Raw genomic sequence first — 18,619 nt, 5'->3', positions numbered from 1 at the left:
AACATTTCGTCGGAACTTCCGAGGATTGGACCATCGGAAAGTACATCGAAATATTCCGAGGAAGTTCTCCCTTGGTATATTCCGAGGACCTTTCCGACGAACTGGTTGTCCTCGGAGTTTCCTCGGAAATTTTTTTCCTCGGAATTCCGTCGGAAAATTCCGAGGAAATTCCGGGGAAAAAAGAATTTCTGAGGAGTTATTTCCGAGGACTTATTTCGTCGGTATGTCGTCGGAATAACGTTATTCCGACGACATACCGACGATTTTTTCCCTCGGTATGCCCCTGTTTTCTTGTAGTGCTGGTTAGAAAGTTATTTTAGTTTTAAATATTTTTAGTGAGTTTTTTATACTAATATTTGTTTATTTAATGGTTATAACATTTTACAATATTATAATCTTTATCGATCGTAAAATGACGAATACAAATGTTGGTATATTAAATGTATCATAGGTCTGGGCGTTCGGGGATCCGTCGGTTTCGGTTCAGTTGATTCGGATTTTCAAAATTTTGGTATTATGGTCATAAGTCCCATTCGGGTTTTACTAATAATCAGGTTGGATTCTGTTCGGTTTCTTCCGGATTCGGTTCGGATCGGATTGTAACCAATATTTGAAATCGTACCAAAATATATTTTTTTAAACCTCAAAAATTGACAAAAAACTTCAAAATATTAAAATTATTCATAAATCTAATTAAAATTAGTTATAACTATCTAAAATAACTAAAATATATTCAAGATAACAAATAAAATAAATTACAAAATCTTTCGAACTATAAAATATCTAAATTACTTTAACATATATAAAAAACATTAATATATTATACTAATCTCTGATATCTTCGGATCATAGTTTGGAATTCAGTTCGATTCGGATTATAACCAAATCCCAAAGTACTAAGCTCACTAGTTGATAACCCGCGCACATGCACATGGTGAATTTAGTTAGTAACGATCACCACATGTTAACTTTGTTCTTTCTAAAACAATTACATCGTGCAGTCCAAAAAGTGTTACATGTTGTGGAAATATAATATAATGATGAGCGTATCGAGCCAAGGTGTTGATAAACTGGTTTCCTAAAGCCCAATTAATCAAGTTGGGGCTGAAACAATACATAAGAAAAATTCATCTATGGTCCACTCTTTAACCAGATATAGAAAGGACAAACATCGAAAGTGCTAACTTGCAATCGAAAAATGCATTAGGATTTTGGATATACAATATTTGTGCTTACGATAGCATTTCTGTTAAATATATGGAATAATTGAGAAGGGAGTAAAAATTATGTATATAATTAAACTAGAGTAAGCACATAAATTAAAATAAGTAAATCAAAGCAGTCATTTTATTTATTTTATATGGTACTAGATATGGATCCGTGCGTTGCACGGATTTTATTTGATGTTTTAATTTCACGAACACATAAAAAGAAAAAACTATTTTTTCACATTAGTTCTTTGATTTTTCAGTATATTTTGTTGACTATATTAGTAATAATAATCTGTTTTCTTACAAAAAGTTTGATTAGTATTTCTATTTCAATATGATGTTTTAAATAATATGTTTTATTTTTATTTTTAATAAATACTTCACGTATAATTATTTTTCAAAATAATATTAGTTGTAGTTAATTGTAACATACAGAATTCCGAGCTCTCTATATTTTTTATATTGCTTACAACAAACTAAAAAAAACATAATTCAAAATATTAATGTTACACAATACTAATCAATATGTATTATTGATAGTCAGCTAAATCAAATATATTGCTAAATAAAACATCAAATTTGTTTACTTTAGCATCCATGGTATGACTTTAACCTCTTTCTCTATGTATAATTATATATCATATATTATTGAAAACTTTTTGATATATAATATTTTGTATAATACTATTGTTGTTATGTTTTAAAAATCTGAAACTCTTGATAGTGGGACATATAATTGTAAAACTGGATTTGGCAAATATAGACTAATTTTTTAAGTTTTGACCTTAACTCTTCAACATAAGACATCCAAAAAAAAAGAACACGTGAAGATGTGAAAATCATGAAGAAAAACTCACCTAATATTTTTCTTGTATCTCTTATTATGTTTGGTGTCAAAACTAATATTTTTCTTGTATCTCTTATTATGTTTGGTGTCAAAATATGAGAAATGGCAAAATATGAGAGAGCTTAATCATATATATATATATATATAGATGTGAATAAATATAGTTCCTTTTGGTTTATTATTTCTAAGAAGAAAATTAACTATTTAAATAAGAAAGTTGATTATTCATAAAAATAAAATTTGAAAGAATTCTTCTACAAAACATTTTATTAGGATTTAAAGAATTAAACCTACTATTAAACACTCTTTTACAATTTTATTACGTTTAAGATTTTAGAAAAGGAGAATTAATATCAAATAAATTTTAAAATTATTTTATCTTTAGAAATTTACAAAAGGAAAATTAGAATTAAATAAATTATTTGACAAATATTTTTGTTTAATTTTTTAAAATAAAAAGTAGACAAAAGTATTATTAAATAAATTTAAAATTAGTTTTTTTTTGTAAAAAAAACTGTTTTATTATCTTATTATATATTTTATGAATCATGAGATATTTTAACACATTTCAAAATTTTAAAGGAAAACTACAATCAAATAATCTTTTACAATAATATTTTCTTTAGAATTTTAGAAAAGAAAAATTAGTATTAAATAAATTATTTTATAAATATTTTTTTCTTTAGGATTTTTAGAAAGGAAATTTATAGAAATATTACTATGAAATAATTTTTACAATTCATTTTTAGTATTAAATAATTTTGAAAATTATTTTGTTTTTCCAAATGTCGCAATATTAAAAGGAAAATTACTATCAAATAATCTTTTGCAATTATTTATTTTTAAATATTTTTAAAATGAAAAAGGAAAATTTCTAGAAAGTTACTATTAAATAATTTTAAAATTTATTTTTACGATTAATTAGTTTTGAAATAAAATATTCAAAATCCATTTTTCTATTGTCTTAAGGGGGAATTCATGTTTACCACTTTCAAGATACCTTTATTCATCTTTACCACCATAAAATGGATTTTTTCAAAAATATTTTTTTCATTAAGTGGCAAAATACTTTTATACCATTGTTCTCTATATATATAATAAATAATTATTTAAATAAAAAATAAATAAAAAACATTTTTTTTTGATGTTTCTGAATTATACTTTTTTTAAATTCAAACATTTTATTTATTTTTATTGATTTTTTTTAAATGTTTTTTCAAAATTTCTTTTTGAAAATCTAAAATTATGTTTGAAACTATTTTCTTTTAAAAAATCTATTTTAAGTATTTATTTACACATTTATTAAAATCCTAAATTCCACATTCCAAAAATCATATCTCACCCCTCAACTTTAAATACTAAGTCTAGATTAGTTAACCCTATGATATAAATGTCTTTAACCCATCACTAAAAATTATGGTAAAATTGGTCAGTGTAAATATGAAAAGTGATATCATGAATGTGGTATTTGTGGCAATTTCCTTTGTCTTAATATATATATATATATATAATCTTGTGTTATTCTAACACATGTCACAATATTAAAAAGAAATTTACTATCAAACAATATTTTGCAATATATTTTGTTTAAGATTTTAAAAATGGAAAATTTCTTTTAAATAATATTTATAATTAATTTTTAACAATTTTTTTAATGATCTTAGCATATATATTTTTAATTAAGAGATACTTTAACATTTATCACGATTTTAAATATATAATTTTCATGTGTCACAATCATGTTAATTAGCAACTTTGAAGAATCAAGTTCAATATAATCTTTTATAATTATATGTTCATTCAGATTTTAGAAAAATAAAATAAGTATTAAATAAAATAATTTCAAATCTTCTTTTTGTTTAGGATTTTGAAAAAAAAAGAAAATTTCTAAAAACAATACTATTATATAATTTTCAAAATTGTTTTCTTACTTCATCTTTAGTCGCCATTGTTTCTTTGATAAGGTTAGAGATATTGTACGAGAATCACAGAGATTAGCGATGGTGTAAGAAGACATGACCTGAGCAGCATCGAATCGAAGCTACCTAATTGTATATTCCATTCTGGAGATGATTGAAAAGAAGATAGAGAGAATGGAAGATGAAGTTATAGTTTCCTGACTGATCGTTGGTGCTGAACCTATTAAAACGACATTTCGAACCAATTATCTATTTTCTGCTGTTTTTTATTTTTAAAATATTCTCAAATACCATTTTCTCTTTTTTTTTTTTTTTACGCTGATTTATTATGATATTATAATTATGATAAATATTAGATAGACGATCTGATAACCGATAACACTACCTGCCTTATAAGGATCTACGCCTAACTGCATTACCTGAGCGAAGATCACGTCTGACCGAGTTTACTTGCACCATGTTGAAGATCCCTTGTAAGGCTTTCCTCTGTATCCTGCATAATTGTTTTATAAATCTCTTTTTCCGGGAATTGAAACCTAGACCTGTTGGTGTAGAAGCATTAATGAACCTTTAGTCATTGTACTAATGGTTATACCATTCTCCCTATAACACGAAAATAACAAAAAACCTTGTTAGAAAATTATTTTAGTTTTAATTTTTTTAGTGTAAAACCATAAATATAATATAATATATTTATGAATTAATATTTATGTCCTTGTATTCTAGGTGGGTTGCAGTTCATTAGCAAACATACAAAAATAAAACCTAAGGTTTCCAAGTGCAGAGAGTTTCGAGAGCTAATTTTTTCTTCACTTCTTCTCTGTCCCGGCCATGCTTATATATTCTTCCAAGGTCGGTCATATTGCCATTGATCCACATCTGCCTTATTTCCATATTTCCTATGATATTTTCCTTTTTTGTCGAGAGTCGAGTTTATCTCTTTCGAAAATCTTTCATTATCCTAATTTCTTCTTATTCCTCTCCAAGTAAAGTAAAACGTCATTGATATTTGGTTACTTTACCCGTTAAGTGAAAAGGTCTGTTTCGTGTTTTAGATTGTTTTGGACTGTTTTGCGAATTAAAGTTTCGCTGACTATTCTTGGAAATATCGCCGTTTCGTTCCAAATTGCATTTTTTGTGCTGTTAGTTTACAAAGAGATAAAAATCATTTTGTCGAAAACATATTAGATGTTTAAACTAACAGTTTCCAACTCTACATTTGGCTAGATTTTACAAAAACCAAAGAATTTTTTCACTTTTCGAAAAATCTCAACGGCAACTACGATTGCGACAAAACGAAGAACGATTAAGATTCGAGCAAGAACACGGCAAATGGAGCAGTGGGCGATGCTGAGGAGTTATGAGGAGGTATGGGCAACTTTGAGGAGTAAGGAGACGTATGGGCAATCCTGGCCCAGAGAGAGGAGCGTAGAAGTGATGCTAGAGAGAGAGGAGTGTCGCGGGAGATGCTGAATAGGAAAGAAGTGTTTCTTGGGCGATGTTAAGAGATGAAACAATGGGCGCTGTTTGAGTGGAATTACAAAGCAATGCCAAGAAATATCAGAGATGACTGGAGACGATGATCAAATATGGATATGCACTATCCTTCCGGTTGCAGATGTCACCACCACGATGACAATGATGCAAAAACTAATGGAATATCTTAATCAACAGACACATCAAACCAACCAGGCGACGATTCAAAAAATCAAAGTTCTTCGGGACACAATACTTGACGGCTCGTCAATAGTGTTTTGATCAAGAAACGGTACTGAACGAGAGAACGTTCGGTTTTTAGATGTGGGTTAAGCAAAGACGTCTTATTGATGGTCGGAAAAGCGTTTCGTCGGTTACAAGGAAAGGGAATGCGTAATAGGAAAAGAACCGGAGCTCAAAGAGCTTAACCGGAGAGATACAACAAAGCGAGATAACCAAGGTCAAAACCCTAATCTAGCCACCAAGTATGTATGAGTGATTTCGTATCCTCTTTACGTTGCACCCTTTCTCTCCTTATATAGCTGACCTAATGCCCTCCCGTGACCTAACTCGCATCGTCTTTGTGGGATTTTAACTCGTTGGGCCGAGGAGTCCATGCTCCTTCGAGAGGCCGTTAGATCGCTAAACCGCTCGCGTTTATTCGGCGTATGATCAACTAAAAGTATTCTCGTGTCGCGCCGAGGAGTCGGCGCTTCGAGCCGACAAGCCGAGCTACTGATGAACCTTATACGGGCCGGGCCTTCTATTCTTCGGGCCTTGGGGGATGGTCGAATCCAGCCCCTACAGTAAGTCCCCCCAGTTCATCGGTAATAAGCGTTTCGTTGAACTCGATGAATTTGGGAGATGATGGTTTTGAAGGATAGACGGCCCGTCGTAAAGCCGCGAGGCTCGAATGGTGCTTCAAAAGATATTAACCGAATTTTGATCTCAATCTTTGATTTGGAATAGGTCGAACAGGGTTGAAGCGGGAAGTTGAAACGACGAGTCGGTCTCGTGGGCAGCTAACTGCCTTTTCGAGGCCCAAGTAGGCCTAATGATGACGCCTCGGGGAGCAACCAGAACTTCTTCCTATAAATACTCGTTCACTTCTCGCTCTCTTCATTCTTCTTCGCGTGTTCATATATTTTCTCTCTCTTCCTCTCCGCTTCTCTCTCTACAATGTTGTTGTATCATATATAGCGTTATGTCGTCCGATGGGAGGTTATCTCGTAAGCAAAAAGGAAAGGCGGCCGTGACTTCGTTGAGTCCATCGAGAGATGCGACCGAGGATCCGCTCGAGGAGTTTGAGTTGATCCATCGTGAGGCGATGATGGATGTTCGAAGCTTGGACGTTCCTGACAGGCTGTTAGTCTCCAAGTCAGCGCGTCTTCACCGAGGAACGGTTAGAGAAGCTCTGAATGACGTGCAGGCTTGCGCGAGGGACGGTCGGGGAGGCGCGAGGGACGAGACTCCTCCTATTAACTACGTACCGACGTGCCACTATCCCGGGGGAATTTTTGAGGAGCTTCCCGCTTTGTCTTCCGAGCTTCTGCGTCCGTCGAAAGTAAGCGGTCAATCTTGGGAGAACGTTCTCAAGACGTGCTCGACTCCGGGTAGCGTGAAGAGGCTTCCGAGGGAGCGTGGAGGAGTCGGAGTGACCTTCCTGATTCCTTCGGAGAGTCATAGGCCTTGGTCGCCTCCTGTCGGGTTTCAATGCGTCTACGAATCCTATTTTCACGATGATACGAAGCTTTGGTTCCCGATTCCTCGGTTAGTTACGTCGTATGTGAGGCGTCGAGATGCGGCGCTCAGTCAATTCCTGAATGGCTCATGGCGCATTGCGTTCTCCTTGATGGTTATGGCTGCTGAGATCGACGTCACTTTCAGTGTTCGGGCGTTTGAGGAGCTGACGTCCATTAACCCGCAAGATGAAGGCCTTCTCTCGATTAGGATGTGGCCAAACTACAACGTGATTGGGGGGCATCCAACCAAGACGGTGGACTGGCAGCGGTCCTATTTCTTCGTCAAGTCTAACGACTCTGCCTTCGAAGATCCTCCTGACGAAGATTATCGAGTTCTATGGAACACTTTGCTTGGTAGAACACTTCTATTAGTCCATGTCGGTTTCTCGGGTACTGACTTCTTCTTTTCTGTCTTTCTTTCTTTGTTTTATGCAGTTGATCATCCGACGTCGCGCGAGTACCCAGAGAAATTCTTGTCAAGTGCGCGTGCAGTAGCGAGACTTGATCAAGAACTTGGGGAAATATCTCGTGGGAGAGGATTCGTCGGTGCATCGATCGGATTTCCAGGAGTAAGTTCATTTCTTGGGTCTTCATGACTTTTCGTTTTCTCTTTTGGTCGTGAGAACTTGACTTTTGAAGCGTTTTGCAGAGGATTGGAATTCAAGTTACCTTCCCGTACCGAATATCGTCAAGCGACGACTTTCATTGTTTACCATGGAAGAACAGAGGAAAATCAACGAAGCAAAGAGGATGAGAGAGCTTCCGGACCTAAATGCTATGATGGCAACTCAGCTGGGTCTGCCAAACGCTGAACCATCCATACCTCGCAGCGATGCGGCGGTTACCGACGCAACTGACGCGACCCTTCAGCGTCGAGCTTCTTCTCCCGGTGCTACTACTGGCGCTCCTAAGAAGAAGAAGAACAAGAAGAGATCTCGCGATGATTCCACTGTTGATGCGGATCTCGAGGCGCTTCTCGAGGGAATGGATACTACCGAGCAGACCGAGGCTGCTGAGCCACCTCAGAAGAAGAGAAAGAAGAAGAAGCAATCGAGCGATCAACAATCTCCTCCGGAGGAGGACGTTGCGGGCTGAGGTACTGCTGTTGCCGGCTCCTCTGCTCAAGCTGGCTCGACTGTCGGACCACCTCCTAACTTGGCCCTAGTTGATGAATCCGGGGATGCTTTGCCCGAGGTTCCGCTTGAGAAAAAGAAAAAGTCGAAGCAAATGATCGAACGGGGAACGAACAACCGCCAGGCTCCTCCTGCTGTTGTTGCTCCAATTATCTCGGGGGCCTCTACTCCGTCAGTTCCCAGAACGTCGGCTCCTGCTGCATCGGTTGGCGGTGCCCCGGTCCTAAGGAAAACCCCGCGGGTCGAGTTTCCTGACCGTGTCTCGTTTGAATACGACGGACCGATTCCCCTTATCTACGCTCCGAACAGGTGCACTGAGCTGGTCAGCCAGATCAAATGCGGACCAAAGCCTCTCCCGTCGGTTTCGGACTTGATCTTTAAGGATGAGTATATCGATGCCACTCGTACCAAACTATTGGTAAGATTTCTCCTTATTCCTGTTGCCTTTCGATGTGTATTACTTTTTTTTTTTTAAGTGTTATGTCTTTCGTGTCTCGCAGTGTGACGGGGTTTCGAACTTCGTCGTTGAAAAATATGACACGGCCCTTAAGGAAGCAATCTCGGAGTCGGAGAAGCTGAAGAGGACGGTGGCGGCCAAAGGCAGGACCCTTCGTCGAAAGAAAGCAGAATGGCGTGAAGAGTTCGAGAAGATGGCTGAGAGGAAGGATCAAGCAGTTGCTCGGAGGAAAGCTCAGAAGGAGAGAGCCGACGCAGCTGAATCTGAACTTTCCATTGCTCGCTCCACCATCGAGGCTTTGGAGCTGCGCAAGGCCAACCTCATGGAAGAGATGGGAATTAAGGCCGAGGAGCACAAAAGGGAGTTGAATCGGCTCAGGGATTCACGGGTTTACGAGGTTACAAAGGAAAGGGTGAGGGTCGAGACCGAGATGATCGCGAAGTCCAACAAGTACTTCGGGAATCTGCGCGATTGGTGGACTCGCTGTGAACCGTTCGATACGGCGCAATTGCTTCAAAGTCAGGCGTTCGAAACTAAGAATTGCCTCGAGGCTCTGAAGGCTAGTGGTCGCGACATCCCGCAAGAAACCATTGACATGTTCGCCGCTCGAGAGAAACAGTTTGAGGAGGAAGCCTTGAAGCTTGACCCCGGTGAGATCCCAGATGATGACTTGGTCCTCTCTCCGCTTCATCTCGACTCTCAGTTCGTCGATATGCGAGCATTCATGGGCCTCAACCCAGACGGAACCAACGCTAACTTGATCAATCCGAGGACCGCTGTAGCTCTCCAGAGTCCTGTCAATCGCCCCAGAACTTCGACTACTCCTTCTCGTTCCGCGGGGGATGATTCGTCAAAAAGCAATGCGCCGGCTCTCGGTGTTCATACCATCGATGAGGGAGCAAACTCGGTGCGAGACAAAGATGGAAACACCATTCTCGAGATCTCTGATTCTTTGATTTCTAACCAAGAGGAGGGTCAGGATCGATAATCAGATAAAGGTGACGGCGACGAGGAAGTTGACAAGGAGCAAGGGGAAGAGATGAGCGGTTCCCAGGCTAATCCCTCCGAGAACCCGCTTGAGGTTCATGGAAGCGAGATGACTCCCCGTGTTGAGAGCCTTGCTGCGGATCAGTTGGTGAACGCCGATCCTCCAGAACCGTCTGTCAATGATGAAGCTGTTGGTAGGAGCAGGCTAAAGATCCCGAGGAATAACTTTGTCGCATCTTTTCTTCTGCATTCAAACCCTTGCACTTTATGTATTTTGACTTGACCCGGAGAGGTCTTTTGCCTTGTTCTTTTGTGACTCTTCTTTGCTTTGAATGCACCTTCTAGGGATTCTCATTAATTGTTTGATTTTCTTAGATTTTGAACTCTTTAACAAATCTTAGAATCTCCATCTGTTTCGAGGGAAGAGTTCGGACCCTGAGTTAAAGTTAAGTTTAGTTCAGGGAGATTTTGCGGGTCTTTGATCGTAACAATGATTATTTGTCAAAGAACTTATTCCGCGTTATCCCGAGACAATGATATTGCAATCCTTGACGTCGTCTCACAGATGCGATAAGTTTAATTGGCTTGCAACCGTAGGTCGCTGGGCCATTTAGTCGTTAAGTTACCTCGTTCGTTCGTCGCAACGATCTGTGTGTTGACTAAGTACTAACTAAAGGCGGGTAACTCGAGACTAAGAATTTCAAATGACAACGGTCCCAACTCTGATTCCAAAGTGATCCTAGGTATTTGGTTGGCCAAACCTTCTCTAGTAAATCATGAAAAAGGTAGAGGTCGTCATTCCGGATATATCAGCTTGTTGCTGTGATATAACCAAGTCCCTGCGAGTACGTGTCTGATCAGGACATATTCGGTGGTGGGGTGCGAGTGCCAGTACGTTTGATCGAGAGGTCAGGACGAGCTCGTGTATGCATCGCATGGGTGCAACTTCTCGAGAGAGGAGTTTGTTTTTTTTGTTACAGTTGGACCCGTTAAGGCTGCCTACGTATCTCCTTTGTGGAGGTTCAAGCCATTCGTAGTTCTTTGTTTTCTGAGTAAAAGTGGCTGGGAGCGCATTTACTCGGGTTTTTTTTTTTTTTTGGAATGAGTGAACGTGACCGTTAGTCGTTCACCCGCTTTTGGTGCTTGCTTAGCTGTGGAATAGTCGGAGGTGCTTCGAGTTCCAGGCTCGTGGCACCGTTTCTCCGATTGAAGTTTCGAGGTGGTAGACTCCGCGTTTTACTATCTCGGTGATCTTGTAAGGTCCTTCCCAGTTGGCTCCGAGTTTACCGGCCTTCCATTCTTTAGTGTTTTCGAACACCTTGCGGAGGAATAGGTTACCCAATTCGAGGGGACGGGACTTAACCTTCTTGTTGTAGTAGCTCTCGATCTGATGTTGATAGTTCTGAATGCGAAGCAACGCTTGGTCGCGTCTCTCTTCTATACTATCCAATGCATCGAGGAGCATATCATGGTTAAGTTCGATGTTTGCGGCATCTTGGAATGGCGTAAGCCCGTTACGTTTACATCGGCGGGTGCCATTGCTTCGCCTCCGTAGGCCATCGAGAAAGGGGTGGCTTTCGTTGCTCCACGCGGAGTTGTTTTATTGGACCATAGGACTCCATCTAGTTCGTCGGCCCAGCAACCCTTCTTCAAGTCGAGTCGCTTCTTGAGTCCGTCGATGATGGTCTTGTTGGTGGACTCAGCTTGACCGTTACTCTGCGGGTTCCTCGGCGTGGACATGTTGAGTCGAATTCTCCACCTGTCGCAGAACTCTTTGAAGTTGTGTGAGATAAACTGGGATCCGTTGTCTGTGATTATCTCGTAGGGGAGTCCGTGCAAGAAGATGATGTTTTTCCAAACGAACTTTTGCACCTCCTTATCGGTGATGCTGGCGTAGGCTTCTGCTTCTACCCACTTAGTGAAGTAATCAGTTAGGACTAGGATGAATCTCTTCTGTCGAGAGCTCGGCATTGGCCCGATCATATCCATTCCCCATCGCATGAAGGGATACGGCACCGTCAAGGTATGGAGCAACTCCGTCGGGCTGTGGATGGTCGAAGCGTGTCTCTGGCACTTGTCACTTTTCTTGACGTAGGACTCGCAATCTGCGTTCATAGTTGGCCAATAGAAACTGAGGTTCTTCACCTTCAGTGCGAGAGCTCGCCCTCCTGAGTGATTGCCTGCTGCTCCTTCATGCGTTTCGGCCATAACGAGCCTTGTTTCATCCCCGAAAATGCACTTGAGGAGTACTTTTGTTGCGGTCCATCGATGGAGTTCTCCGTCCATGACGACGTAGTGTGCACTGCGTCGTTTGAGTCGTCTTGCTTCCCACTTCTCGGTAGGTAGTATGCCATCGGCTAAGTAGGTGATGAACTCCGTTCGCCAATCATCGAGCTGATCTTCTGTCGTGCGAGGTTCTACTTCGTCAATGTGCATTGCATCAGTGACGGACGCTGTGATGGTTAGCTGCTCGGTTGTTGGACTGATGCTTGGCTTCTCGATCCTGTGAATTGGGATCGTCCTCTTCACTTGGTCGTGTAGCTTGCTTCTGAGGGCTGCGAAAGTGTCCGCGCATATGTCCTCTCCGCGAGGAACCTTCGCGAGTTCAAAGAACTCGAAATCTTGTATGAGGTCTTTGACGAGCTTCAGGTAGGCGTCCATCCTATCATTCCTGACGACGTAGTCTCGGTGAAACTGACTCACCACGGGCTGGGAATTACAGTACGCGCTGATTCGTTTGGCCTTGACTGCTTTAGCGAGATGGAGGCCTGCGATGAGAGACTCGTATTCGGCTTCATTGTTGGATGCCGCGAAACCAAAACTGAACGACTGTCAGATTAGCTCGCCTGTAGGCGACTATAACTGTACGCCTGCCCCCGAACCTTTGTTCGTAGATGACCCATCTACATGCAGTATCTAGTTTAGGCTTGGTAGTACAAGATCTTGTTCTAGCTCTGGCGTTAACTCGATCAAGAAATCAGCAAGGACTTGTGACTTAGCTGCTGTGCGATTCTTATACACGATGTCATACTCGCTTAGTTCCACTGCCCATTTAGTTAGTCTTCCGGATTGGTTGGTGTTTTGCATCACCGTCCTAAGGGGTTGGTTGGAGAGCATCTCGATGGTATGCGACTGGAAGTAAGGGCTGAGTTTTCTCGCCGAGGTGATGATGGCGAGAGCCATCTTCTCCAAGGTTGGGTATCTCATCTCTGGTTCTGTCATGCGCTTGCTGATGTAGAAAATAGGTTTTTGTTCGCCCCGATCCTCTCGTATGAGTACGCTCCTGACCGCCGAGGAAGTGACGGCGATGTATAGGGATAGGGTGTCACCGACCTCGGGCTTCGACAAAACCAGAGGCGTCGTGAGGTAATGCTTGAGCTGATTGAACGCTTCTTCGCATTTTTCATCCCAGATGAATCTTTTATTTCCCCACAAGAGTTCGTAAAAAGGGAGGCATTTATCCGTAGATCTTGAGATGAACCTGTTGAGTGCCGCAATCCTTCCGGTTAATCGCTGTACTTCACGAGTGTTCCTCGGACTAGGAAGGTCAAGGATCGCCGTTATCTGTTTTGGGTTTGCTTTGATGCCTCGCTGAGTGACGATATAACCCAAGAATTCTCCTGATGTGACGCTGAAGGTGCATTTCGCCGGGTTGAGCTTCATCCCGTACTCGTTCAGCGTCTTGAAGCAGTCTCGCAAATGGTTGAGATGTCCTCGGCGCGAAGTGATTTGACCAGCATGTCGTCGATGTAATCCTCCATAGTGTTGCCAAGTTTTTGGCGAACATCCTGTTGACCAGACGCTGGTAGGTCGCTCCCGAATTCTTTAGGCCGAAAGGCATGACTTTGTAGCAGTACGTCCCCCTATATGTTATGAAGGCTGTTTTCTCGCGATCATCGACGTGCATCATGATTTGGTTGTACCCCGAGAAGGCGTCCATAAAGGTTAAGAGTTCATTGCCGGCTGTCGATTCTACTAGATGATCGATGTGTGGGAGAGGGTAGCTGTCTTTCGGGCAAGCCTTGTTCAAATCAGTGAAATCGACACAAATGCGCCACTTCCCATTCTTTTTCTTTACTACGACAGGATTGGCTAGCCACTCTGGATACCCTACCTCGGCAATGAAACCTGCGTCGAGTAGCCTGTCGACTTCCTAGTTTACTGCTTTGGATCGTTCGGGTCCGAGCTTCCGTCTCTTCTGTCGGATGGGTTTGAACGTCGGATCTACGTTCAACTCGTGGGACGTGACTGCGGGGTCTATTCCTTTCATATCAGAATTTGCCCATGCAAAAGTGGCAGCGTTCGCTTTGAGGAAGGAGATGATCTGCGACTGCATTTCTTCGGAGAGATAGGCGCCGATACGTACGATCCTTGATGGGTCGGCTTCATCAATGGGGACTTCGCGAACTTCTTCCTTCTGAGGGTAGATCTTATGGATCGGTTTGGCGATTGTGTTGACGAGAGAAACTGAATGTTGTAATTTGACTGCGGCGATAAACAGATCTCTCGCAGCCCGTTGGTCCCCGCGGATCGTCTGTGTTGTTCCATCTTTCCCAGGAAACTTAACACACTGGTGATAAGTAGAGGGAATGGCCTTCATGGAGTGTAACCATGGGGTACCGAGGATAGCGTTGTAGGGCGCCTTAGCTCGGATAACAGAGAACTTAACGGTTCGGGTTATGTCCCCTGCGTAAACGGGAGACGTATTGTTCTGATCATCTATTCCGAGGAGCCGTTGAACCCCGTGAGAGTGCGTGAAGATGGCTTCATGTCGCGTAGGTCGATCCCCATCTTATCGAGCGTATTTCGAAAGATAAGGTCGACCGAGCTGCCAGTGTCAACGAGAACCTTCGTGACCTGGCACTAGCCAATTCCAATATCAATGAGGAGCGGGTCATTATGCGGCATGCTGATGCCGTGAGTATCGGCCGCTGAGAATGAGATTTGATGGTCAGCTTCGACTCGTGAGGGCCACTTCTGAGCGGTGATGGCTTGCCGTCTGTAATCTTAAACTGCTCTTACCGAGTCCCCGCAAGGAGGTAAACCACCCATTATCACGTTTAGGTGCGGGACGCTCGTAGCCTTCATCAAATCCAGTTGCGCCTGTCGCTTCGCTTCGAGGAATGATCGTAAATCGCGTCTTTTGGGCTGACTAAGATTGACACGCAGGTCTTCGGCTTTGGAATTGATCTGCTCGCGTAAGTATGTGGGTTGAGGTTGGAGGCTCGGAGTAGCTACGGTGTGGGCGGTCTTTCTCGCTTTAGATTCATTGAGGGTCGTCCTGAGATCCGTCTCGTTTACTGATACCTTTGCGGCCTTCCGCTTTAGCAAGGCGCGTAGGTCTTTGGAGTCCGTTTGTCTCCCGAATTTTTCACGCAAATCTTGTGTTATCAGCGAGATTTCGTCATCCGAGGAGTCGGCCTGTCGAGAGAGAATCACTTCCACTCGTCGCCGATTTTTAGGTGGTTCTTCATCGGTTGATTCACCCTCGTGGTTGAGATTGTTCACTGGGGCTCTCTCGAGAATGGCTCACTCTTCTTTCTGAGGAGCACTTGCTTGAGATTTCTGAGTTTTCTTCTCTTTGTTTTTGCTCCAACTCTTATTGTTTCTTGGCTTCTGTGGAGGAGACTCTATCTCGAATTTGCCAGTTTCGATCGACTTGAGGAAATATCCGTAAAGGACTTTGCAATCTTTCGTGTCGTGAAGAACTGGATTTCTGCTGCGCGGTGTCTCGGTCCCAATGATTCCATCCCTTTTCTCGCACGACAACCGCAGAGCCCGAGGGTTCCTCTTCGTCTACTGCGTTCATGTAACCCCTCTTCTGGTTGGGTTTGCCGCTCGTAGAATGTTGGCGCGGTTCCTGACGGGTGTCGTTAGTTCGGGCGGGCGCTTGTTTTCCCGCCGCTTCTTTCGCCGCCTTAGCTCTGGTATCTTCCTCCATTCGAATGAAGTTGCTGGATCGAGCGATAGCGTCTGGCACTGATCTTGTCGGGTGCCGATAGAGGTCAGCTCGGAATGGTGATTTAATATGGAGGGTGTTCATCAACGACTCTACGGCTATGTGGTCTGGTACGTCGACTTTTGAGACGATGGACTTGAACTTTTCCATAAAGTCCCTCAGGCTTTGCCCGTTGGCATGGTTGAGATTCCATAGATCCGTAGCGGTGGCTTCCTGTCGAGTAAACATGATATAATTTTTGAGGAAAGCTGTCGAAAGGTCGTGAAAACTACTGACGGAGTTCTCCTGGAGGCTGGTGAACCAGTTGAGAGCGATGCCTTCTAGGGTTTCGACGAAAAGTTGACAAAACTCGGCGTCCTTTTCTTCGTCAGAGAGGTTTGCGCGTCGCATCGCGATGTTGAAGGACGTGACGTGAGCAGAAGGGTCGGAAACACCGTGGAAGGTCGGAAGACGGAGCATTTCAATCTTTCGAAGTCGGACCTTCGTTATTTTTTCAGTGAACGGTGTCCGGAGAGACTCTGCGAGGACGCACTCGATCTGGGGAGCGGACGTAGTCACGTTATGAATCTTGGAGGTTATATCGAGCACTGATTGTTTTAACGCGGCGAGCTCGTTTATGGTTTGCGCGTCGAGACCCCCAGGGGCTTGAGCCATGTCGTCGTCGTTGACGTCTTGGTCTTCAGCGCACGTCGTTGCTGCGCCGGTCGCTCTTTCTGTGCTAAACAGATGGCTTTGGTACAGCACCGTCGAGGCTTCCACGTTCGCAGCGAGAGGGGCTAAGATCTTTGCGAGCGACGCGATTTGGTCGGTCGCCGCCTTCTGGGCTGCGTCTTGCTGTGCAAGGCGCGCCATGATAGCTTCTATGGAAGCGGGTGGTAGTGGCATCGGAGTCACAGGAAAGGACGCCTGCGTCGTTTCAGGGGCTTCACGCTCTTCTCCAGAGGAAGAGCCGTCGTTACTCGTCGCCATCTTGTCGACGTTACTTTGCTAGAGGCCCCATGGTGGGCGCCAACTGTTTGATCAAGAAACGGTACTGAACGAGAGAACGTTCGGTTTTTAGATGTGGGTTAAGCAAAGACGTCTTATTGATGGTCAGAAAAGCATTTCTTCGGTTACAAGGAAAGGAAATGCGTAAAAGGAAAAGAACCGGAGCTCAAAGAGCTTTACCGGAGAGATACAACAAAGCGAGATAACCAAGGTCAAAACCCTAATCTAGCCGCCAAGTATGTATGAGTGATTTTGGATCCTCTTTACGTTGCACCCTTTCTCTCCTTATATAGCTGACCTAATGCCCTCCCGTGACCTAATTCGCATCGTCTTTGTGGGCTTTTAACTCGTTGGGTCGAGGAGTCCATGCTCATTCGAGAGGCCGTGAGATCGCTAAACCGCTCGCGTTTATTCGGCGTATGATCGACTAAAAGTACGCTCGTGTCGCGCCGAGGAGTCGGCGCTTCGAGCCGACGAGCCGAGCTACTGCTGTACCTTATACGGGCCGGGCCGTCTATTTTTCGGACCTTAGGGGATGGTCGAATCCAGCCCCTACAAATAGTTTATCGGTAACGAGTTCGGCTCTTGAGCTAGAGCGCGTCTTCACAGGAAAACAAAAGACACCCTTCCCGAAAAAGATAACCGACGTCGGAGTTCGTCCTACAAATAAGCTACAGGTCCCTCTTTCCAGGAGAACCTGATCCTAGTGATTACATGACCGCGTTCAATATAGCCGTGGGACAAGCACACTTTACCGCCGAGGAGAAAGATGTGGTATACTATTAATTGTTCGTGGAAAGTCTTAACGGACCAGCTTTGACTTGGTTCTTAAGGCTCACAGAGAATTCCATTGACATTTTCCCGATGTGTGAACCTAGTTTCTCAAGCATTATTCAATGTTCATCCAGAAAGAGTTTCAACTATTGACCCGTGGAAGAAAATGTTGGAAGGCAAAGGAAGGACTCATGGATTATATTGAAATTTTTTAAAGGGCTTGTTTTCAAGGTGCACGTTCTAGACGCCACACATCAGTTCTTATGATTATTTTTCTCCTAATTTTTTTTTCCGAAAATGTTTTCAAAATTATTATTTAAATTTATAAACGCTATAAACCTATCTCACCTAACTAAACCGTAGTTTAGATTAGTTAACCGTATGTCCCCTTAGACCAGTGGTTTAACCAGAGTTCATTAATGCTTCTAAACCAGGAGATCTGAGTTTCAATTCCCGGAGAAGGCGAATTATGCAAAATATTAGAGAAAAGGCTTACAAGAAATCTTCAACATGGCGCAAAGAGTACCGTTAGGAATGGATCTCATAGGGCGGCTGTAAGACCCGATCCCGGCCTACTAGGCCGCGGTCGATGCCTCACGTCGCTCAGTCCATACCAGGACCGAACCTCTAAAAATTTTTGCCCTTTAATTAAAACATCGCCCATAGGCGAGGGCTAACTCAGATCTTAGCTCAAGACTACCTTAGTCATTCCCTAGCTTAGATCATTTCAACTTATGCACAGCGGAATATTATCTACTTAACCATTGGTATATAACCAATATAATACTTGTCTGGTCGAATCACCTCGGCTAATGGTTAGTATACTCAACTACCAGCTAGCTCCAAGGTCAATCCCGAACCCAAATCAAGGCATACAAATCTGAGGTTCCATTCCCCTAACCATTCTATCTAGATCTATGCAACATTGCTAGATCATACCTTTGCCACATCCACGGAGCTTGTTAGCTCATCGGCCCAGCTACACTAGCTGAATGAACTCATAAACCAGCTGATCGAGCTGCGAGGTAGCCTTGCCCAGCTCCCCGTCCACTCGTCCAACTCCCTTATACCTTCATAAACTCTTCTCTTGGGTACTTAGTCATTCAGCCAACCATCCCCACAGACAT

General features: G+C 42.7%; 1 protein-coding gene across 1 annotated transcript; it reads right to left on the bottom strand.

The window, feature by feature from the left end:
• Nucleotides 1–10,919: 10,919 nt before the first annotated feature.
• LOC106308502 lies at nucleotides 10,920–13,435 on the bottom strand. Its single transcript, XM_013745661.1, has 3 exons — nucleotides 12,710–13,435; nucleotides 11,262–12,601; nucleotides 10,920–11,214 (listed from the first exon to the last, which is right to left on the bottom strand). Exons 1-3 carry the CDS (start codon nucleotides 13,433–13,435, stop codon nucleotides 10,920–10,922), a joined length of 2,361 nt encoding a protein of 786 aa, XP_013601115.1.
• Between the last annotated feature and the right edge of the window lie 5,184 nt (nucleotides 13,436–18,619).

This window comes from Brassica oleracea, chromosome C8 (genome assembly GCF_000695525.1).
Source record: "Brassica oleracea var. oleracea cultivar TO1000 chromosome C8, BOL, whole genome shotgun sequence".
NCBI lineage: Eukaryota > Viridiplantae > Streptophyta > Magnoliopsida > Brassicales > Brassicaceae > Brassica > Brassica oleracea.
Note: the sequence above shows the minus strand (reverse complement) of the source record. Positions and strands in the feature narration are given on the sequence as shown.